This window comes from Eublepharis macularius, chromosome 4 (genome assembly GCF_028583425.1).
Source record: "Eublepharis macularius isolate TG4126 chromosome 4, MPM_Emac_v1.0, whole genome shotgun sequence".
In the NCBI taxonomy this organism is placed as follows: Eukaryota; Metazoa; Chordata; class Lepidosauria; order Squamata; family Eublepharidae; genus Eublepharis; species Eublepharis macularius.
Genome location: NC_072793.1, coordinates 157045534 through 157069565, shown reverse-complemented (window position 1 = coordinate 157069565; position 24032 = coordinate 157045534). Strand labels below are relative to the sequence as shown.

At 44.9% G+C, this 24032-nt stretch overlaps 2 protein-coding genes across 2 annotated transcripts in view; one reads left to right on the top strand and one right to left on the bottom strand.

The window, feature by feature from the left end:
* Positions 1-3629: 3629 nt before the first annotated feature.
* On the top strand, positions 3630-16759 carry NRM (nurim). Its single transcript, XM_054977186.1, has 4 exons — positions 3630-3795; positions 10586-10788; positions 12086-12262; positions 14456-16759. The coding sequence occupies exons 1-4, from the start codon at positions 3645-3647 to the stop codon at positions 14774-14776; spliced, it is 852 nt and encodes a 283-aa protein (XP_054833161.1). The 5' UTR covers positions 3630-3644; the 3' UTR covers positions 14777-16759.
* A 4464-nt stretch (positions 16760-21223) lies between these two features.
* Positions 21224-24032, bottom strand: part of GNL1 (G protein nucleolar 1 (putative)) — a 33106-nt gene continuing 30297 nt past the window's right edge. The window contains exons 10-12 of the mRNA XM_054977079.1: positions 23149-23311; positions 22894-23034; positions 21224-22009 (exon numbers count right to left, since the gene is read on the bottom strand). Of these exons, the coding sequence (XP_054833054.1) occupies positions 21726-22009; positions 22894-23034; positions 23149-23311 (588 nt within the window). The 3' untranslated portion in view covers positions 21224-21725. The remainder of the gene's footprint in view (positions 22010-22893; positions 23035-23148; positions 23312-24032) is intronic.

Below are 24032 nucleotides of genomic sequence, written 5' to 3'. Positions count from 1 at the left end.
AAAACATGACCATCAATGGTATCATGAATGGGACCAAAACCTATTTACCAATTTATCCTGAAAGAAATTTGAGAACATCTCTATGCTACTCAAACATCCTGTCCCCAACCGTGACAGTTCCATACCTAGCAGAGGTATGGGCAGAGTGATAAGAGGTAAAAGAACCATTTTCTAATACGCACTTGAACGCATGATGCAGCCTTATACTGAATCAGACCATTGGTCCACCAAAGTCAGTATTGTCTACTTTGACTGACAGCATCTCTCCCCAGGATGGTCTGCTACATCACCTTTTACCTGAACTTTTTACCTGGCAATGCCAGGGATTGAACCTGGGACCTTCTGCATGCCAAGCAGATGCCCTACCACTAAACTACAGTCCATTCATTTAACAGAGTTGCTACCAGTTTTTTTTTTTTTACTATGGGCACTATGCATTTCCTTATTAAATTAAAATGGATAGCTGTGTTAGTTTGTCTGTAGCAGTAGAAAAGAGCAAAGGTCCAGTAGCACCTATAAGACTAACATAATTTGTTGTAAGGTATGAGCTTTTGTGAGCCACAGCTCACTTCTTCAGATACCAGGTACCAGGCCTTCTTCAGGTACCAGGTATCTGAAGAAGTGAGCTGAGGTTCACGAATGCTCATACCCTACCACAAATGTTGTTAGTCTTATCGGTGCTACTGGACTCTTGCTCCCTTATTAAATTGTAAGCCAATGTGGTGCAGTGGTTAAAATACAGGACTGGGGACACTTCCGTCAAATCCCGACTTGGCCACAAAGTTCATTGGGTATGCTTAGGCCATTTACCCTTTCTCAGCCTAACCTACCTCACAAAGTTGTTGTAAGATTAACGTGAAGGAGAGGAAAACCAAGTCTCCTGGGAGAAAGGAGGAATAAAAACATAACAGATGGATAGAAAATTGATTGCAGCTACTAGCTCTCCCCTTCTAATTAAACCATTTATTTATTTAGAGAATAATTTTGCTGCCTCTCCAAGTATTTGCTTGCAGAGGCTCACAAATGAAAACAATACCATAAAATCATGAAAACAACAACATGAATTAGCAGTATTAAAAATAAGCCATTAAAAATGAGTCCAGAGCATAAAACCAACACAAAACAAGCAATGAGCAGCCTAAAAATATCCATAATCAGTCCTCAGGCTGGTAGTAGACCATAAAAACAGCTCTACAAGATAACAACCCTTAGTTAGAAGCCTGAGTAAGAAGAAATGTTTGGGCTCAGTGCCTATACGTCAGTAAGGAAGGTGTCAGGCAAGCCTCAAGACATTTCAAAGTCAAGGAACCACTACTAGAAAACAGCTGATAGGCCATTATCCAGCAACAGCAGCCCCCAAGCTACAAGCCTGCTCCAGGACAGACTGAGTCCTCCATTCTTAAAGGGCAACAGCTTTCTTATCTGGATTGAGCAGGGCACTCATCACATTGCTAGTGTATATTTAAATGTGAAATTCTGGACATTTTACTATTTATGAAGTGAAGTATTAGCAGGCAATTTTCAAACTGCACATGTGTTTCATCTATGCATGCAAGGTGTGCTTTCTGATCTCAAAAGAACTATCCTGAGAGACATATTCCAAAGCACACAGATGGCTTTTGCTTCTAGACATCTCTGGAGATAGCCAGTTTGTTTTCTCTGCTCACTGTGCAACTCTTGTTCATACCATAAAACAACTGTATCATTCTTTCACTCTGTGGGATGCCATGCATATATGTGTATAATACACTCACCTGTATTCTCTCTCTGTGTTTTGAGCATGGGAACACAGCTCCACCCTCACCCTCATGAAAACCACAGCCAGCCCACCTTGGGTTAGAGGGAAGGGCCATGACATCTAAATATGTTCAAATTTTGACCTCTCCCTTTACAGATTAAGTCCTGCTTCTTTCTGGTTATTCAGCAGTAAGCTGATGAACTTGTGCACAGTGGCACCTTTACACATTAACCGTGCCTGTGTGATGTGAGTTTTGGTAGCTTGCACTTGCTTCCCCAGCTGACTCATTTTCCACGGAACTGATGGGGCCAGCTGTTTCCTCCCATAGGTCAAGTCACAACAAACCATTTCAAGCATGCCCAAAACAGGAAGTGAAAGAGGAAGTACTTTATAAGGTTGTCAGTGACACCTGCCATTGCTGTGGTTAGTTTCTCTCTGGATTAGTGTTGATTGGTAAAGGAGTCGAAACTCCGGCGAGGGGCTGGTGTTCCAGAGTGCGGATCATCCACAAGACACCCTGGTCAGGAACCGAAGAACTGTATGATTCAAAAGGCCACCCAAGGGGCTTTGGGAAATGTTTCTTAGCAGCCTTTGTCCATGTATATTCCATGGCAAATCTAAGAAGGCTCCAGAAGGCAGTCTGGGACACAGAATGGGTGATGTCTTCCCAACAGAGACATGATTTTTGCTTTGGGAGATGAGAGGTTAAGTTATAGCACAAGTCTTATCCAGCTAAGAAAGAGAGGCCACCAAAACCAAATGGCTGTGGATCGATGCTTGTATGCGTGGATGTATGCTCCACTTCCCAGCATTTCCAGTTTAGAAGGATCTTAGGCTGGGGGGAAAACTTTCTCTGCCCCAGGTGGCCCCGGAGAGTCAAAAGTCCAGATAGACTCATGTCTGAAGAAGGGAACTCTGACTCTTGAAAGCTTACACCCTGAAAATCTTGTGGAATCTATGGTGCCACTGGACTCAAATCCTGCTGTACCACTGCAGACCAACACTACCCACCTAAACAGTCTAGATGGATCAATGGTATGGCTTGTTATAACACAGTTCCATATATTCATATGGTGCTCAGAGCAAAAGTAAAAAGTAGGGCTGCCATATCTGCACTGAGAAATTCCAGCGGATTGGGGGGAGGGTAGAGGCTGGGGAGGGTGGGATTTGGGAAGGCAACTGACCTCAGCAGGGTATAATACCGTAGAATCCGTCCTCCCAAACAGTCATTTTCTCCAAGGGAATCAATCTCTGTAGTCTGGAGATCAGCTGTAATTTTAGGTGATCTCCAGGCTCCACCTGGAGGCTGGCAACGCTAAGTCTCATAGGGACATTTTCAAGTCTTTTGGTGCCCTTAAATTTGTTTGTTTGGATCCCAGTGTGTTTCTGGCAGCACCTCTTTAACCACCTGTGCGGGAAAATCGCCCCGCCCACGCGCCTTTAAACCAGGGGCATTGCAGCAAAAAAAAAAAAAAAAAAGCCAGTGTGTTTTGGATGTTCCCTATTCTGCCTCTATAGTTCTTGGCCATGTTTACGCCGGTTTAAGAGCAAGGCCTATGTGAAGTCATGCTAGCAAAACAGCAAGAACTTCCTATGAAGATTTCAGAATTCAGGCTTCTTTCAAAAGATAGTCCTTTCCAAGGATTTTCTCTTGCCCCGTGACGTGAGCAAGAGGGATCCCGAGAGTCGACCCAGCCTTCCCCCACTTTTGTGACGCCACTCGGGCTGTAGGCGTGCCCACGAATGCTAGGGGAATCCCCCTCCCCTTTTTTTCCGGGCCTAGGGAGGAACGCTCTCTCCGTTCTACGCCATTGTGATGTCATTGGGAGGCGTGGGAATTCCGGTGAAGGCCCCGCCCCTAACGGGGCGGCTCCTCCAGGCGGCGGGAGAAGCTCTTTTCCCCGCCATGGCGTTTTTGCCGCTCTTGTTGCTGGTTCCGGCCCTACTCAGTTTCCTTTTCACCTTTGCGACCGGCGTGGAGTTGATCCGCTTCATTTCCCTCCGTGCGCTGTTCGTGCAGCAGTCTACGGGGGCTGGCGCCCCCCAACACAGAGCCGGTGCGAGTCCGCGCGGGGCGGGGGGAAAGGAGCGTTTGGGGAGGGGAAATCAATGTCGAGAGAGCGCAGAAAGTTCTCAGTAGTGTCTTCGGAGAGCTTTTCTTAACATTATTTTTTAAAATTGCCTGTCGTATTCTGAAAACTCCAGATGGGTTACGATATATTGAAAGCTGCTGTAAAACAGCCCGCTGAAATGAATGAAACTGCTTGGTAAACTTTGTCTAAAATAGAAATACGATGTTTGTTAAGAGAATGTGCCTTTTACGTTGCAGCAGTTTGCAGTTTTAAAATGTGTTACTCCCCCCCCCCCGCGAGATTCTACAGAGTGGGGAGATCGTCAATGCACACGTGAGCCCCCGTTATCAGCGATTAAATGTGTGGTGACACCGCGGGGCCTGGAGTTGGATGATGCCAGCGGGAAACCGAACGCGCAGTCTGCCTGCAGTTTTCTGCCACGCCACAGGCATACTGCAGAAGTTCTGAGCAAAGTGCCGAGTCAACCCAGAAGGCAGTTTTTCACCATTCGTCTGCATCTGGTTCTTTTTGAAGGGTGGAGGCTCCAATCTGCCCAAGATCCTCCAAAAGCACTGTTGTGGAAATTGTTGCTCTCTGCAACCAGGGACTAGTCCACCAGCTGCTTGGGTTTGCCTCTTACCATAGGCATGTAAAGAGTGCAACTTCACTTGATCTTTCCCTAGTACTAAACTGATGTCTCTGCTGAGAATAATGTGTCAGCAGTGAGAAGGTCTTATGCGAGACTGGAAGTTCTTTATTTGTAAAGACATAATAATAATAATAATAAAAAGAACAGTTGGGCAAGGCACCAGACTTGGGCCCAGCCTACTGACTACTAAAGCACTATGAAGATAGATACAGAATACAAGTTAGCATGCACAATACAACAACATTACAAGATAACTACAGAAAAGAAAACTTACCCTCCCCCCATTCCAGAGCTCTGGGACCCCCCCCCCCCATTGCACAGCCGCAAAGGCTAGCACTAGCCTTTGCGTGTTGGCAAGTGAAGGGTACCGAGTTCTTGTTCCATCCCTCTTTTATAGGGAAATATCAAAGACTTGCCTCATTAACGTGTTAATCAATCGCATTGTCTTTGTTCTTGAAAGACAGTTCCGTCGAAAGTCCTTCATGTAAACACAGGTCTACACATCCTTTACCTCTGTGATAGACTGCATCTTTGATATGTATTTGACTACATTGTAAATTACACAGGAATGTTCACACTTCACTGGCTGAGGATTTTAGATACCTTGTTTTCCTAAAGATAAGCTGTTTGTTGTTTACCCTTTTGGTGATTTATATGTAGAAGGCCAGAGGACCCTTAAAGAGGTCTCAAACAATTAACTTTTATGGTCTTGTTTCCTGTGCAGGGGTGAGACCTTCCCAGGAACTGCGACTTTATTCTGCAGGGACAGAGCTTTTGGAAGATTTCTTTTTCCCCCAAACTCTAGCTGGTTCTTTATTTCTAACATGGGCCAAAAAGGCCTGGTTCCGACCCACTAACAAAATTCTGACAACAATTCCCCCATTTGGGGCGGAACCAGCCCCACTAACAAGTTACTAATATTTGCGCCATCCATCAATCATTTTTCTGGTGGGGTGTCAAACTTACTGAGGTTACTGCTGCTGCTCCTGAGGTACAGCATTGAGGATCACATTGAATAAAACAACAAACCGCACATAGTGCTACAAGAACTACTACCATAATTATAATAAGGGTGTATACTGATGTCTTTTACCAATTAGGCATGTCTGGGAACCAATCCCACCATGCATATTGGAAGTCTTGTGCCACTCTGTGGAATACTTTCACTGTGTTCTTTAGGTCCTGCAAGTGAGTGGTGATTCTGCCTGATTCATTGGCCGTTTTCACACTGCCTTATTTTAGTGGCACGTTTGCGGTGTTCTGCCGTTTTAGGCGCATTTGTTCAAACGTCTTCGCAATCGTGCCGTGTACAATGCATGAACAGCTCACTGTTCTGCCGCTTTAACTTGTAAAGCTCTTATTCCGCTTTTTCAAAGTTGTGACAGGTTTTTTCCGCTATTCACCTCATGCATGAGAACGCATGAAACTGCTTTCCCCCTGAATAGCGCCACAAATGGGTATTTAGCCACGCCCACTGTTGCTGACTTTGAGTCAAACCAGAAGAGACAGCGGGTTGGCGCAAGTTTATCTGGGAAATGTAGGAGGCTGGAACTGCTTGCTTCCTCCAGAAAGGGGGAAGGGGAGCCTCACTTGCTGAAGTCTACGAGACTCCACCCCCCACCCCCCCCACCCCGTCTCCCTTCTGTGACAGCAGCCTGCCAGCTGCAGGCTTCCCTCGCTTGCTGAAGAGCTGGAGAAAGCTAGCAGCTCCAGCTGAGGGATCTCCGACTTGGCATCTGTCTCCGTAGCAGCTCCGGGGGGGGGGGGGGCAGGCTTCCGAAAAGGGTTTCCTAGGCAACTGGCTGTTGCCATTTTAAAAAATTCCTTAAAACTCTTGTGCTATTGCAATGTTTTGTAAGGAAGGGGGGCGGTGGGTGGTGTTTTAAACTAATTCAAGATCACAGAAAGATCGATATAACACTATTCTGTCTTTAAGAAACAAAAAAAATTGTAGGCGTTACTTTGCTTTCGTCAGTGCTGACGTTTCTGAATCGTCCCGAGGAAAGGGCGCTCTTTTGAGCAGCGTGAGAACAGAGGGAAGCACGATAGAATCAGTATATTCCTGATGGTGTGAACACGATGGTGAAAAACCGGCATCAGGAATGGTGCAATACAAACGGAAAAATAAGGTAGTGTGAAAACGGCCATTGACATAGAAACAACATTCTTCTTTTATTAAAGCACACACTTCTCCTTGCTGAGCCAAAAGGATGTCTAGGGCACATCTATTTTGAATTGCACGAAGTAATATTGGGAAATACATATGCTAAAGTACACAGTCCAGCCCATCTGCGTGGCCAGGCTTTAAAGGCATTTTTGCCACAAACAAAACACAATCCTGGTGGTTGCAATTTTATTATAACAGCACTTTCCTGTTCTGGGATTGGAGCTGTTGTGTCCCACAAGCTGTTAAAGAGATTACTACAATCTAGATCCCTCATTTTATCTGAGGCTATGGCAGCCTCTTCCCAAATTCTATAATTCCCACATAACGCTGTCCTCTGAAAACATTCTACAGCTCCCCCTCAGATAACCTGGGTGCTGATACAATTGCGTGTTGGGTCTTCTAGTGGGGTATGGGTTGAGGTTGTAATACAAGCGTGTACCCCTATTTTTCATGGGATTTCCACATTAAAAGTAGTTGCATTATATACATCAATGCCCTTAGATTATTATTCCAAATACATAAAGGGTATACACATTTTTCATGGGTACTTCCCACCTCATTCATATCATATGTGTTGATAATTGATATCAAATCTGGGGTTTCCCAAATTTCAAATTGTGCAGGTACTGCAAAAAGGGTTGCTTCTTGTTAATTTTTCAATGCTCTTTCACAAATCCAGCAACCTTTTAACTCTGTTACTGCAGCTACGTTTGCAATACATTATAACAAGGATGTTTCAAGCACACAACAATAGTTAAAATACACATATAACTTAACAAACTGCCTCCCACCATCTTCAACGCTCAGGTGCATTCGGTTCTTGAAAGCAGTGTCCACAAATCCACTCCAACAGTTCTCCAAATTCCTCAGGGGCTCTTCTCATGTAAGGAATGGAGCTTCTTCTGATTAAGGGGATGTTGTATGCTTTACCTAATGGATCAGGATCTTCCCAAAATCCTGTGTACTGTGGCCTCAGCTGACTAGAGACCCAGAAAAACTTCTTAACTAGAGTGTTAGTAGCAAGAGTTCTTATAAAGAGAGTAGCAACAATGTCTTCTAAATAATCGTGCTCAAAAGCTTCTACATAGTAGTGTAGGCAGCCATCTGCTTGCCAATAACGGGTTTCTTCATAGTCATTCAGCAAATACAAGGACTTAGAAAATGATGCAAAATGTTCTGCTGTTGGATGATCAAAACTTGGGTGAAATTCAACTGCTGGGGCCTCTGTAGTCATGTGCCTTTTGGCGTGGTGGCTTCAGGGTTGCTCTGGATTGCAACAGGTACGGGTGTAGCTGGAAACTTTCATGTTCCTTGTCAGCAGTGGGTGACACAGCCTCTGCCTCTTCCTGGCTGCTGGTGCTGGCTTCAGGAAGCATCTCCGGGGAAACAACCTTTCCTGGCAGGAAATCCTATTGCCTCATTGGGGTGGGGGGCCTCCCTTCTGCTGGATGGTCGATCAGGCCTTTGGAACGCTGTTATGTCAGATTTTTATTTTGTTGCCCATTCTCTGGAATACCCAAAATGAATCTGCCAGAGAGCTGGTATGGCTTACTCATAAAATAGTATGATAGTGGGGGAGAGATGTGTGTAAGATAAAGGCCTTCTTAATACTAAGCCTTTATTTATGTCATTTATAGTCCGCCTTTCTCACTGAGACTCAAGGCGGATTACACAGTGTGAGTTTGGTACAGTCAATAGCAAGGACATTTCCATAAACAATGCCATAGGGTACATAAATACAAGTTTACAAAGGCATAGCATTAGCAAGAATCCAATACAGAGTTGAAGAAATGCTGAAACAACATAAGCAATTCTAGGACTGACATTAGACAACATGAAGCACAGGTAGCTCATAGGAGCACATATTTAAGACAACAGATAGTACCTAAGGCAACATGAGACCCCCCCTTCCTACCCAATACCCAAACACTATTCAAAGGTGGGCCAAATTGGCAAAAGTGCATTTTCTGTAACAACCCTCATCTTATGGAATGGCCTGCCTGAAGAGGTCTGAAAAGCTACCGCTCTCCTGACTTCCTGCAAACTATGCAAAACTGAATTATACAGGAAGGCTGTTTACATAAGTAATAGGGCTATGCTGTAAGAAATATCTCAGAGAGATGCTTTGTTAAAGGGACAGGGACTGAAGATTATACTCCTGAATACTGTCTGTTAGGGTAGATATGCTCCTACTGGGAGCTTTCATGTTTAATAGGTCACATCAAATTACTTCTGTTTTGTTTCAGCAATGTTTCTTGTCTGTATTCAGATTTATGCTTGCTTTTAAATTTCTGCAATCCATATCCTATTGTATTGTTTTTTTAATGTCGCCCAGTTGTGATCATAGTGACTTGCACTAGAAACTGAAAATTCTAATGGTCCAGCCCGATCTTGTCAGAACTCAGAAGCTAAACCAGGTTGACCCTGGTTAGTACTTTTGAATAGGAAATCACTGAAAAAGTCCAGGATCACTGTGTAGAGGCAGGAAATGGCAAACCACCTCAATTTGTCTTTGCTTTGAGGTTACTTTGCTTTGAGGCTACGAGGTTACTATAAGTTAGCTGCAACTTGATGGCACTTTACACATGCGTGGTAACACAAGAGCAGCATCTTTTCAGTCCAATGCTCAGGAATAGCCGCAGCTATGCGTGACAATTGCTGACTTTTCCAGTTAGCTTGGAAGAGATATCTCAGCAGCTGATATCATTGTATACTATAAATAGCAATTATTAGTCTGTTGGTGGCTTTCTAGGAAAAGAGTCTAAAATGGCTCCATGATTTGCACCAAGATTCCCTTTGAGAGTGCCTGTGAGTAGTCACAGATAGAAATGTGCAGACATAGATATGGTTTTTTAATTAAAATCATTGTATGCAATTCAACCCTCTTCTCTCCCCTGTCCCAAACCCTCTGTGTGTGTGTGTGTGTGTGTGTCTGGTACCTCAAGTCATAGCCGATTTATGACAACCCGTGGCAGGGTTTTCATGGCAAAAGACTAACAGAGGTGGTTTGCCATTGCCTGCCTCTGCAACCCTGGTCTTCATTGGAGGTCTCCCATCCAATTACTAACCAAGGCCAACACTGCTTAGCTTCTGAGATCTGATGAGATCAGGCTCACCTGGGCTATCCAGGTTAGGGTGCCCCCAAACCTACTCGACCTCATTTCCTGCATAGAGTTGTCAGATTACTATGCTGCATTATCAGTAGAACCCACAACTGGCAGAAATGTCCTGTGTAATTCTTAAAGGCATAGCTACCTTTTATTGGTTTAGCCCTAGAAGATCTATCTCCTCTTGGCTCCCTCAGACCCATTTCCAGTTCTGTATGGACCCACAAAGTTATCTTTTTCAATGCACACTGTGAGACGGAGGTCTTAAACCCAGCCAACTTGACAACTTGCTCTTTTCCCACACACAAGGTGGACAGGGACCACAATCATTCTGACACCTTTCATCACTGAGAAGCTGGGATGCTTACGAACATTCTGTACTTCCATGCCAGTTTGTCTCGAAGTGCATCAGAGGCTTCACCTCCACAAGTGTTAAACTGTATGCCTATTTAACAAATGTTGTTCGTTAAGCTTTACATTTCAGTCCTTTGCCCCAGCACAGAATTTTGCAGGGATCTACAGCAGATTTTTTTTTTTTTTAGGTGCCAGTCCTGGTGTGTGCTATGGACATTTTTTGATTTCCTAAATGCCCGTAACTAGATTTGTCGATCTCTTGTGATAAGATGCCTGGGTTTTTCTCCAGTTTGCTAATAAACAATACTATTTAGTAAAATATTCATATAGTCTTTATAGTAGGGCCTCATAAGCCTGATGGCTTTAGAAGATCTTAAGATGAAACAGAGGGAAGGGAAAGCTTCCTAAGGATGTGTTCTGAGTGACATGCCCACCACTATCCCAAGAGAGAACAAAATGCATTAGGTCCCTGCTTAATTAAGCCCCTTCTCTTTGCAGATGCTGCCCCCAGTTACGAATGGCGAGCTCTCGTGGGGGACCCCAAGGTTCTCCACCCGCTAATGATGGATATGGGTCTGATAGTCCTCTTCATCCTGCAGCACAGTCTTATGGCCACTGAGCGGGTCAAGCGCTGGACCGGCAGCTGCTTTGGGGTCCTGCAGAGATCTTTGTATGTCTTCTGCACAGCCTTGGCCCTCCAGGTAGGAGAGTCAGTTTGTGGAAATAGGGTGGGAAATGAGATACAGTGTGGGGTAGTGGCTGCAGTTGGAGCAGGAAGGGCATGGGCTTGAATCCCCCTTTGAATCACGAAGTCCATTGGATCGGACCACATTCTCTGTCAGCGGAATCCAATTCACAGGATTGGATCATCCCATCCATGTGTATACTGTCCTGAGCTCCTTGGAGAAAAGGTGAGTTATCAGTGTGAAGAAAAACTTAAATTATGGAAGCCTAGTGATCTAGGGAAGGTCCCAGAGGTGAAGTATAAGTGACGCTAGAAGTAAATGTTGTCCAAGCAAAGGAGTCCTAGAATTGGAAGGAGATCAAACTAGTCCCGCCCCTGTTCATTGCAGGAAATCCAAGGCTAGAGCAAATTTGAGATGCAAACTAAATTCCCTTGGCGTCGGGCCATTTGATTTCATTCGCTAGTTGGTTGGAAGGGCGGTAAGGCTGCTGAAGCAACTCGTCTTTTCAGATTTGGAATTTGCTGCTTTCTGCAGTTTTGTGATGGTGATGAGGCTGATGTGCCGCACTTGAGGCACATAAGAATGTATGAAGAGCCCTGCTTCATTTGGTCATTGGTCCGTTTATTCCCACAGTGGCCAACCAGATGCCCTGCAATGTCCCCAGCAGGAGCCAAAGTCTTTCCTAAAGACTTTTCTATTTCATTTGGCATACCCCCAGGAAATTCATATTGGCCCTCCTTCCTGGTTGGGTTTTTGTTGTATTATTAAATTGTGTGTATACATGTAAAATATTGTTTTTAATGTTTTTAAGTGCTGTAATGCCTGATGTTCACTGCCTTGGGGACCCTATTTGGGTGGAAAGGCAGTGTATAAATGTTTTAAATAGATAAATTGTCTGTCTTGTTGCACCGAACACCTGATGTTTTACCACGTTTTACCACAAAGTGAGCAGATAAGCCAGTATGGTGTAGTGGTTAAGAGCGGCAGGACTCTAATCTGGAGAACCAGGTTTGATTCCCTACTCCTCCACTTGAAGCCAGCTGGGTGACCTTGGGTCAGTCACAGCTTCTTGGAGCTCTCAATTTATTAATGATGATTTCACAAAGCCTTTAGAATTGCATGTTTTGGATAACATCTTCCACTAACACTAACAGTGAAATCATAAGCAGAGTTACACCAGTCTAAGTGGGCTTAGACTGGAGTAACTGCTCAGGATTATGGCATTTCCAGAATATGATTGCTGTCCTAGATACAACCTAGGTGTGTATGTATATATAAACTCCATAAATACATCTTCTGCTCTCCCCTGCAGTTGCTGATAAGGTATTGGCAGCCAGTACAAAATGGTCCCACTCTCTGGAATGCCCACACGGAACCCTGGGACACCTGGATTCCACTCATCTGCTTCATCCTCCATTTCATTGCCTGGCTGGTCATCTTTAGCATCATTCTCATCTTTGACTATGCAGAGCTGATGGGGATCAAACAGGTACCTTGTAAGCTTTTTCTGCCTAGAGAGTGCCAAGTCTGGTAAGTTAGCTTAGCAAGGCTGACTGATCCATGGGATGAGAAGTCAACATGGTGTAGCGATTGAAGAGTCAGATTAGCAACAGTGAGGCCCAGATTCAAAACCCCACTCTGCTGCGGAAGCTTGCTGGCTGACCATGGCCTAATCACCCTCTTTTAGCCTCAACTCACAGTGTAGTTAAGATACAATGGAAGATGGGAGGACAGTGTTGTAAGCCACTCAGTTCTCATTGTGGAGAAAAGCAATACACAAATAAAAGGTGTAAGAGCTTTCCTTCTGCAAGCAGTAGCATGTTTTGGAATAGGTGCTGTTTGGAAGCAATGACTTCTGACTTGGTAACCCTTTTTCCTACTGCCAGATATGCTGCGGCTTAAAAAAATGCTTTGCACATGCTCAGAGTCCTTTATTTCACGTGTTTCACTGATTAGTGCTGTGTGTGTGGTTAAAAAGTGTGCCAGTATGGTGCTGTGCTTAGAATGTTGGACTTGGGCCAGGGAAATCTAGGTTTGAATCCTTGCTCCCGCCATGAATCTTACTGGATGAGAGGGCAAGTCACACACACTCTCAGCCTACCTCACAGGGCTATTGTGGAAAAGGGGACAATCCCTTGAAGGAATAAATGAAGGAATAATCATCTTAGTAACGTAGAGATTGTCATAATAAGCTGTCAAGGGACGCTTAGGGGTATCTGCCAAGGCTAGAGCCTTATACTTTGTGTACTTAAGAGATGGCCCTGCCTGTCCCCCTCTACTCACAGCTTTTTCAGAATAAATTCATAGATCACCATGTGGAAATCAAAACAAGTCGTGTCACTTCTAACTAAGCTGGATAAGATGCTTCTCCCCCCAGCTTCATCACTGAAATCTGGTCGAAGATTGAGAGAGCAGCTGATACAGAATTGCTGAAACAGCTTTGTTCTCGTCTGAAAAGTTGTGGTGAAACTAGAATGATACTACTTCAAATATATTGTTAGCAGTCAGATTTGCCTTCACAATATTAAGAAGGCTTATGAATATGGCTGTGTCATAAGCCCCTTCTCTAAATGTGTTTCAAACACAAAATACTGCCCAAGCAGGCAGAAATATGGAAACCAGATCCTGGCCGGGAGAGGGAACATGTTAGTTCCTGAATTAATCACCGCAACACACCCTACCGATCTTCCCTGATCCACATGTTCCTGAATTAATCACCACAACACGCCCTACCGATCTTCCCTGATCCACTCTCCTGTTCTCAGGCGACTCAGGGCCTTATCCACCCATACTTTGTGAGTTGTCAATCATTGTTGATAACTTTAGTTCCGTCCAGGAAGACCTTATCAAACCTTCCCAGTTCATTGCCTCACCCTGGAGACAGTTTGCCAGTTCATTGCCTCACCCTGGAGACAGCTTCCCAATCCTTTCTCCCACTGTGGGAAAAACCATTCAGTTTTTGTTTGGGGGCAATCTTGCCCCTGGGTACATTCCACAGTCTAATTGGACTGCCCCTCTGCCGCATGCTCTCAGATCCACCATCCACCCTCAAACCTTCGTTCGCGCTTTTTTGCATTCAAGTGCTGGTTGCTCAGCGCTCTCTCGGACACTCTATTCTAGATAGTAACTATCACCCAATCCCTCAAACTCTATCCAAATTTCACCACTGCTTTCCAGTTAGCTCTGAGTGTGTGCTGTGTATGTTTTGTGCGCTGTTCTTTGTTATTTTCAATCAAAATTCCCTTTTGGTTGAAACCTCTGTCTGGTCATTGAAAGAGTTCTGTAGCCAGGACAATCCTCGTATACATAGGTGGAGATCCTGAAGTTACCCCCTCTCGCAGCCTCTCCTTGCACACTAATCCCCCCAACTCATAAGGAGACCTTCTTATTGGGTAACAGTATAGTTTGAAAAATAAGGTTAAGGCATGCAAGCCCTTTAGCAGAAAGAATAACTCAGAATTATTTATAATGAAATAGGATAGAAATGTGGTTTCGTTTGCACTGGATTCATGACAACAATTGGAGTTGTTTCTCCATTTTAATAATGTATGGCTGTAGTAATCCAGATAATCAGCAGTATGTTCAAAAGGGGTGGGATAACTCTTTTAAACACAAAATCTGTTTTCTACGGCACACATGAAGTGTGAACAGATGTTTCTATAACTGGCTTTTATCTCTTTAGGTTTATTACCATTGCCTGGGCATGGGGGACCCTTTGGCAGTGAAGTCCTCACGTGCCGTCCGCCTCTTCTCCCATCTTCGCCACCCCGTGTACCTGGAGTTCCTTCTCCTCCTCTGGGTCGTTCCCTGCCTCTCTCTGGACCGCCTGCTCCTTGCCTTGCTCTTCACAGCCTACCTTACTTGTGCCCACAGCCTCGATCAACAAGACTACCTCTACCTCCGAGCCCAGCTTGACAAGAAGTTTCAGATCTTCTCCCGAGAAGAAGCAACCTATGGTGACCTGCTGGCCCAAAATGGCCCCTCATCTCACAAGGAGAACTGAGAAAGTGTCCCAGTATGGTGGCAGTTATGGTATGTCAGGCCACGGCAGGCTGGTGCCCTGCTCTCCCTCATGCTAAAGCACTGAATGACGCAATGTGTTCTGTCTCCCTTTTCTCTTTATGCACTGAAGCTTGAGTGGCTTACCAGAAGAACCCAGGAGTTCTGGCTTCCAGCAATGCTACCTGTTACAGCACATACACAGAGTTGCAGCTCATGTCAGAGTCCTTTATAGGGAAAGTAGAATGCAGGATATCTGAATTCTCTTCCAAGTCTGGGGGAGGAATAGTATGTAGAGTGTCAAAATTATGTGTTCGCACTGCAAAGTTTGTCACCAGCTCTGGGGGAAAGAGTAGGATTTAGCTGATATAGCTGATGGGATCGTGAGTACAGTTGCCAGTATTTTTTCTGGAAGGCTCCTACATCTTTAACAGCTGTATGGCAGTCCAGAATTGTCCAGGCAACATGTTTCCCATCCTTAGATTTCTGCCTGTCACAGATGTTAAGGCACAGGAGTTCTGCCGATATAAAAGCTGGAAACCCTAGACCAGTGTTTTCCAGTTCTGTGGTTTTACGGTTTGGCCTATGAGAATGTGGCTAAATTCATTTTTTTTTTAAAAAAGAAACCCCTTTGCAGCAGCAATTGTGCAGAAAGGACTTTTAAAGCATAATGTTTTAACTTTAATACTGGGCAAGAATTGTTCTGAAATTAAAGGAGTCCGGAGAACTTGTTGAGATGCAGGTGAGATTTTTTTCTCTTCTTTATTCCTTTGGGACAAAAGCTTAAAGGCAATGTTTAATCTTTTGTCCACCTGCTTGTTTTCCTTCAAGACTTCATTCTTTGCCCTGTACCATTAGCACCCTTGATGCCGAGAATGGCTTCCAAAGGGCAAATGTCCCAGTTCTGTCCAGACTAGGGATGTCTTTTAAGCCCTACTTGTGAGAATGATTGAGCAATTTTTTTAACTCTTCCCCCAAATAATTGGAAACTTGCATTGATTTCTGTAAGCTTTAGATCAATTTTAAAGGGACTTTTTTTTGTTCCCTTATTGTGTAGGTCAATTGTATGCAATTATAGGCTTTTAACATTGGAAGTCAGAATTCCTTGGTTGGACTCTCAGATCTAGGGGCATAAGGGCTGCCGCTGTCCATTTGGCAAGCAGAACTCCAAAATGGGAGAATGCTTTCTAGTTGTAGAGTGCCTGCTTCCTGTTCAACGGGTCTTATTTCTTTGATGGGGGTTACACCACCCTAGAAGATGTAGGGGGAGGCTAGGAATCCAGCATTTCTACATTTTATAATGGGATTTGTGGGTAAGGTTATTAGGTCCAGCTCTTATGGGATGCCCTGTATCTCCCGAGAGAGAATTCTGCCATATTCAAGCATCACTGCAAGCACTCCGAGTGGAAACATCTGCCCCTAGTGTCATGCTCTCTTCTGGACAACTTTTCTGCACGCTTGTAAGATCTCAGCTTGACAACTGTTAACGTGGATGCACTGGTATTGAATAAGGAACCTGGACTTAATTTTGTAACCCAATGTGTTAACACACAGCAATTTGCCTTGAATGCTCACCTTTTTTTTTCTTTTTGCGATTTTGATACATGCTGATGGAGTATTTTTTAAATCTTGGATGTGAGAAAATTATTTTTAAAGTAGACTACAACAATGCCTGCTTCTCTTCTCTCTCTGTTTTCTTCTGCTCTGTCATATGGTCGAGAGTGCCAGTATCTATTGCTGTTAGTCACATCTCTTAAAACATGGAGGAGGGGCAGCTGGGATCTGATTTTGATCAAGATACAAAGAACATAAAAAGAGCCCTGCCTCATCAGACAAGTGATCCGTTTAGTCCCACATCCTATTTCACACAGCTGTCGACCAGTTATTCCAGCGGGTCAACAGGGCACTGAGACCTTGGTTTTCTCCTGAGGTTGCCAGTTAGCATGGGTAATCAGGGGTTTACTGTCTCTGGATGCAGAGGTGCCCTTTAACCACTGTGGCTGGTAGTCATTGATAGCATTCTTTCTGGTCTCTGGCTGGCATCCTATCAAGCTTCATTCAACGTATGGTGTAAAGCACTTTGCAAGAGCAAAACTGTCTTTGAGTATTGCTACCTGTTAGATGGCTGTATGTCTTGCACCGGCTGTGCCTGAGCACATGTCCTCTGCAACATTGAAGCCCCCCAACCAACCACCAACAGCTTCTAGATGATGCTCGTTTTAACGGAACCAAACCACTTGGGTGTGGGGGTAATTTTGTATAGTGAACTGTCCTCCCAGCCATCCTCGGTTGCCTTCAGAAGTGGATTGTCCCTGTATTGAAAAATCTGGGGGCACATGGAGCAGAGAGTGGCAAGATGGAAGGGGTTATTTAAAACATTTTTATGCCTGCTTTCCACCAAACAGTCTTCCAAAGTGATGAACAAAAAAACAGAACAGCATTTAAAATAATATATAAAGTAATTCAATAAAAACATATAAACATACAACACAAAAAGCAGCAAGGAGGGCCAGTAACAGTTACTGGGGGTATGTCAAATAGAACAAGTCTTTCCCCACTGGCAGAAGACAACAGTAAAGGGGGACAGACAATCTCCCTGGGGATAGAGTTCCAAAGTTTTGGTACCACACCAAGAAAGGCCTTTCTCGGGTTGCCACCTGTCTAGCTTCAGATGACTGGGGCATCTGAAGCAGGGCCTCCAATGATGATGGGAGCAGACAGGTAGGTTCATCTGGGACAAGCTTGGAGAAAGTGGGGAAGCTAGTCCCTTTATCAGACATGCATCCCTTAATTGCATCTCAGTACCTCTAAAATGAGTGATTCTGACCCAACAGCTATGAATCCTTGGAAATCCACATGGTTCAGCCAGAAGGGAACTGTGGCCACATATGTACATCATTGGGAGCTGTTCTATTGCACTTTAGCCATCTTTTGCAACTGGGTTTTTCTGTGTGGACAACATAGTCTTGCTGTGAATTATTGCTCTATACAACAAGAGGATGCAGCCACTGGCTTGGGATCCAGCGGAGCGTTTCTGCAGGCAGATTTCCACCTGCGGAGTGCGGCTCTTTCACCTCCCTGCTACAGCCCCCAAAGTGCCCAGAAATGCCTTTCCTGGGGGAGGTACAAAAGTCACACGCTGCAAGAAGAAATCCACCTGCCAAAACCCCATTGGATCAAAGCCTGTATTTGGGTGACAGAAATAGATTTGATCTGTTACAAGGCAGAAAGCATCACACTTCCTCCTGCAATGGGGGCTGATCTAGTCTTGAGTATCTTTAAAATTGTGCAATGTAGCTAAGACATCAATGTGACTCTTGTAATCAAAGAATAGAATGTTAGTACAGCACCACGGTTTTAGAGATACTAGTCATGCTCTCATACACCGTTAAGCACACTTCAGCCTACATGGAAGTACTCTTAAGCCAGTCCTGAGTTTGCACCTGCTGGCTTCATGATCATAAACAGAGAGAACTGCCTTTCTTTTCCCATTGTTTGAGCAGTACCACTACATGAAGTGACCTTAGACTTTAGTCTGTCAAAGTAGGTACTGTCTACTGTGGCTCTCCAGAGTCTCAGGTGGAGATCTTTCACCAACACTATCTTTATCTGTTAAAAATAATTGGATATGCCAGGGCTTGAATTTGGGGTCTTCTGTATGCAAAGCAGACCCTACCTCCCTCCAAATGGCACGATACACCATTTTTGAAGCTGCAATAATAGCTTGTGACTCCAAAAAATGGCATCTAATAAACTTAACATGTTGATCTGCAGCTTTGTTGCCTAATATCTTTGATTTTCCTGCTTTCCAGGGGTTGTGAGATCTGGCCCTGTACCTTCCTGCTACTAATTATTCCCAAAAGAAACTCACTTTTCCTGCTTAGGTGAGACCTTTGAAGCTGCCTTCACACCATTAGTCCATCTAGGTTTGCACTGCTTGCTCACAGCAGGGCAGTTCTCAGGCAGAGGAAAACTTTTCCTAGCACCTGGAGATGCTAAGAGTTGAACCTGAACCTTCCTGCATGCAAAGGATTAAGCTATGGCTCTGCTTAAAAGGCTACAGCCTCTGCCATATTTAAGGGTGTAGACAGGAAGAGTCTGCAGCTTCAGTAGCACTTTGTCCATCTCTCCAGACCAATGAGGAAAAGGGGATAGGCGGACCTGTTTGAAGCTGTGGGAGCGAGGGATTACTGCTGCATGTGCTTTGACAGGCACAATCATTAGGTTGGCAACAGGCAACTGGTTAGGTGGGTGCATATCTTCATCCTGCACAGCAGAAGATTGCTAGAGTGTCTTTGGCTTTTAGTTTAGGCACATTTTCAGCCAGCTGAAGAGGAAGCTGGCACAATCTGCCTGTGAGGCCCATATCATCCCGTATGCGTGGCAGTCCTTGGTCTGGCCCTCTTTGGGAGATTGGCATGTGAGAAATATGAAAACTAATTAAAGATGCATTCAAAATGCTCAGCTTCCTGCAGCGCCACATTAGCCTGCCTGTGTTTCTTGAAAACAGGGATCCCATCAGAATTACAGGAAATATCATTTTCTTTCTTAAAAGTATGAACACATGGCTGAGGGAGGCGTCCTACCACCCAGACAACTTTGGCAATTGAAAAAAATAGCTTGTAAAGAGGGACATAATTGCTAGTGCTCTACTGACAGGTTCAGTTTTTACTGTGAAAGTTGCTGCTTGGAGGGGGGATGTTTCAATACGCACCCTCTGCTCTTTCATGTATTCTTTTGCACCTCTTCCTAGCCATTTTTCATCTGCTATTACTTAAATCTAAGAGTGCTTCTTTACTGCATGTTCAAAGCCAATGTAGCAAGCACAGTATCACAGATGTAAAGATGATAAACATCACTCAGGGCAAATACACTGCAGGGGAAGAGAATGCATCCACTTTATTCTAAGCAACTAGACTGATGCTCCGACGTTTAGGCTGCTTCCACGTGGAGACACTGATCTGTGTTGTACTTGCTGCTGTAAATGGAGAGGCATTTGTAGTGACAACAGAGCATCCACACAGCAGCTTTCCCCAAATTTTGTCTCGGTCCTCTGTGGCTGTCCTTTTCCATCCCACTCTCAGGGCTTACAAAAAAACCCAGTAAAAACAATACTACCATAACATGAGAAGAATCTGTTGCAATAATCTACTAGTTCCCAGTTTGCTTGCCTTTTTTTTAAAAAAAAAGTAAGGCTGTATCCCTTTTGGTTGCTGAGTTACATGGGGAACAGTATAGTCTTCCCCAATATAACTCAGCAACCAAAAAGGCTGGCAGCTTCCCTTTTCTTTTTTGAAAAAAACAAAACAAAAACCAGCAGGGAACTACTAGATTGTTACAATGGCTAGCAATAGTATAGTGCTCTACTTATTACTAATAATTCTTTAAAAGCCCTCAAATCCCTCTGGGGGGAGAGAATGGCAGTCAAGAGGAAAACAAAATGGTGCTTGTGTGCCTCTTCTCATCCACAGAGTATCCAAAGGCATGTTGACTGTGACCTTTCCAAAAAGTGTACAAAACCAGGTTTGAGAAAGATCAGAACGGGGAGGGGGGGGATCACATAGAAACAGAATGAATAAAAATGTCACATGGCTGCTTCCCAAAATATAGACCAGGATGAGTATCTGAACGCACATCCCACAGAATGATAGGAGCAACTGGATCAAAGTGAGGGAGCATCAAAGTGGTTGCCTTGGCAGCAAGGATATCCCTCTCTCCAACTTCTGATTAGTCTCACATTTGCAAAGCAGAGAGGGCAAAAAGAAAAAAACACTACAGCAGAATTCCTCTTTTAGAGGGAATTACAAGGCCAGAATCAATAAAGTAGATCCAATCCTCATGGTTTAAATATGTAGAAAGCCCGATATAAAGTTCACCATGCAGAAGAGGCCTGGGTGCTGCAGCTCAAGAACATGAGCTCACCAAGGTTAACAGCAAGGAAAGATTCTCTGAGGTTAATAGCAGGGGGAGATGGTTCAGCAGTGGAATCGATTTCCTAGGGATGTGACGAGTTCCCTTTAACTGGCAATCTTCAAGGAGCAGCTGGACGAATACTTGCCAGGAATACTTTATAGACTGTTCCTGAATTGGGCAGGGGGCTAGACTAGATGGCCTGCAAGACCAGGGCTTATTTTCTGGGAAAAGAGGTGGTGGAACTCAGTGGGTTGCCCTCGGAGAAAACGGTCACATGACTGGTGGCCCTGCCCCGATCTCCAGACAGAGGGGAGTTTAGATTGCCCTCCACACACGGAGGGCAATCTAAACTCCCCTCTGTCTGGAGATCAAGGGGCGGGGCCACCAGCCATGTGACCATTTTCAAGAGGTTCCGGAACTCCGTTCCACCACATTCCAGCTGAAAAAAAGCCCTGTGTAAGACCCCTTCCAACTATATGAGTCTATGATTCTTTGAAGGTCACAGAGGCTGGCCAGGATTCAAGAACCAAGACCGCTAGGTTACTGGGACTTCATCTGCTATATGTCATTAAAACCTTTTTCATTCATCACATACCCATTTATCAAGGTAACGTATGTTCCAGAAGACTAGCATGGCTCCTGCTGTCCATAGAAGGTAAAGACAATTTTGCATAAGAGAACTCTATCACTGGCTATTAGCCATAACAACAGCAAAGAGGAATCTTCCCATTCCAAGGCATTATGTCTCCGATTTTCAGAAGCATGAACTAAAAAAAGAGGGAGTGCTGCCTGGTTATGAGCTTCGCAAGGACACCACATTGGACTGGCCAGAATTTGACCGTGAGTGCTGAACTGCATGGACCTTCACTGATCCGGGAAAGCAAATCTCACGCCATTAGCGATTAGCCACCTCCCCGCTCCAGCAATGGAGATGGGCCAGGAAATAAACATCACCTTTATTGATATACAGTGGCTCTGGAGCTCAGGAATGCACTCCGAGGCAGGGCCTCCCCCTCTCAGTCTGTTCAGTAGGGGAACTGCTAACACTCATCTTCCCCCAGCAAAGCAAACAAGTTCTGGCCAGCAAACTTTCCCCTTCTGGAGGGAATGGGCAGGCTAGGCCCGCTCTTGGGTGCTGTGAGGGGCTCCTCCTCCTCTCCTTCCTCATCAGCGTCCCTGTCTTTCTCTTCATCCTCCTCTTCTCCGGAGCTGGAGATTTCATCTTCTTCCTCTTCTTCCTCACCAGAGCTGTGCTTTCCATCCTGGCGGTGGGCCTCTTGCAAAGCAGAGATCTCAGTTGTCTCCGGGTGACGTTCCCAGGTGGCTGCAGGGAACGAGAAGGGGCTGTCAAAGGTCATCTAATCCACCCTCATAACCAAAGAACTATGCAAGACCTCCAGAGACATGTTTGACAGTGTTCAAGCAATGCTTGGTGAAATCTCTGAAAAGCCTGAATCTGCAGCATGCGTGTTGCGGAATAAACACTAAGAATTCTGCTGCTCATTCTCCAGTTTCTACAGTTTTATCAGTCATTACCCTCTTTCAAAGCTTTCTCTGCAGCCTTGAGGACTAGAAACTTGCTTTAACAAAACAAAACAATAGAGATTCTTAGTATAGTGAGCCTATATTAAATTTCACAGGACCATCTACAGAAACCACACCGCCTTCCAGTATTTGAACTTTTTTCTTCCAGGCTTATAGTACATACAAAACTAGCAGCAACATCGCCTTTCTCTTCCTGCCCAGTATTTATACTGAATCAGCCGTGTCCAGGCTGACATCACTTCCTGACTCAGCAGCATCTCCCTGCATTCTTTATTCCAGTACAGAGTCGCCTCGCTTGAACTGCAGAATTTACTCTCACTCGAAATAAAAGGACTGGGCTGTGTAAGAAAGCGCAAGCTCCAAGGCAGACAGATGTACGTTTCTGTGGGTGAGGGATGCTGACATGTAGAGCAGGCACCAACTCCAGAACTAGAAAGAATGCTGCAAAGGCAGTGCTGGGAAGTTAGGAGGGCAACAGCCAATGTAACTGGAGGCTTTATAAGTCAGGTGGCCCCCAAGAGGAGTGACTCGCTGCTACAAATCTGGTCCTCCAGCACCGCCCATCCAAATTGCTAAACATCACTTTCTCACAATTCTGGACTGCTGCTCTTTGGCCTAGTGGAATGCTGGGTAAGCTTCCCATAATCCCCTGCTCCATTGTACCTTTGTGTGCAGTGTAGCCTGGGGGCCTCATGCAGGCACAGAGGCGCCCGTCCACAGCCAGTCGCAGGAGGCTGTTGGCTGCTCGGTAGACATCATTGCGGGCTCCTTTCGCGGTCTTGTAGCCTCGTTTCTCAGCCCAGGCTGGAAAGGAGAAGACAGTATATCAAAGCTATAACCAGACTTTTCATGCTATGCTTTCCCCTAGTAACTGCTGTTATGACGTAGCCTCCTTGCTACACTGTTCAGTCATCTTACCTTCGCAGATATCCCAAGCACACCATGGAGGTTCGGGCTTGCCGAGTTCTGTGTCCGGATGCCGCAGCTTGAGTAAGGCCTGGATAGGAATTCGGACAGCCAGGTACCCCACAGAAGTGTAGGGCTCCTGGATCTGGGAAATAGGGTAGATACCAGCCAGGATCTAGAGTGAGAGGAAGGATACGCTGGTGTCAGTCAGATGCCTACCATTCTATCACTACCCAGAAGCAGGCAAAAAAGCTGGAGCACAGGAAAAAAAATAATTCCTTTCCAAAGATGGGCTGAGACCTCAGGAATCCCAAATCAAGAAGCCACTTCCAGCACATTCCCTAGTTCTCTATCTCCCCTCCCACACTAATGTTCAAATCTCCTCCAGAAGGAAAGAGAATATGGCTTCCATCACAATGAACCTTCTTTTATTTTGTCCATGGGGCCTACTGGATAGAGTGCTGGATTTCAACAAATTTCAGCCCCTAGCTGAAATCCCCTCCTGACATGAAGTTCCCCAAGTTGCACACAGTGTGCCACTGTACAAACATAAGGAGCTGCCTTCTGCCAAGCCAGTTCCAGGATCCACAGCCCAATAATTTCTTCACTGACCAGCCACGGCACTGCAGGGAACAAAGATCTTTGGGGGGAACAAAGATCTTTGCTAGCCCTACTTAAGATCCCTTTATTAAAAACGTCAGGGATTGATCTGGGGACTAGTCTCTAGTTGGTTCACTCACATATGTTTGTCACTTAGCGAGGGAGCTACATAACAAATTGCAGGCTCAAAAGTAGGCACAGGCTTTTGTGGATAGCGGCTGCTGAAATGTGAGGACTCGCGTGTGGGAATGAACCATCATGGACAACTTACAGAACTTTCAAATCAACTGAGATCA

Coding starts and splice junctions, on each gene's coding strand:
- NRM (XM_054977186.1), top strand. CDS start 3,645: ATGGCGTTTTTGCCGCTCTTGTTGCTGGTTCCGGCCCTACTCAGTTTC. Junction 3,796..10,585: donor CGCCCCCCAACACAGAGCCG/GTGCGAGTCCGC, acceptor TTCTCTTTGCAG/ATGCTGCCCCCAGTTACGAA. Junction 12,263..14,455: donor AGCTGATGGGGATCAAACAG/GTACCTTGTAAG, acceptor TTATCTCTTTAG/GTTTATTACCATTGCCTGGG.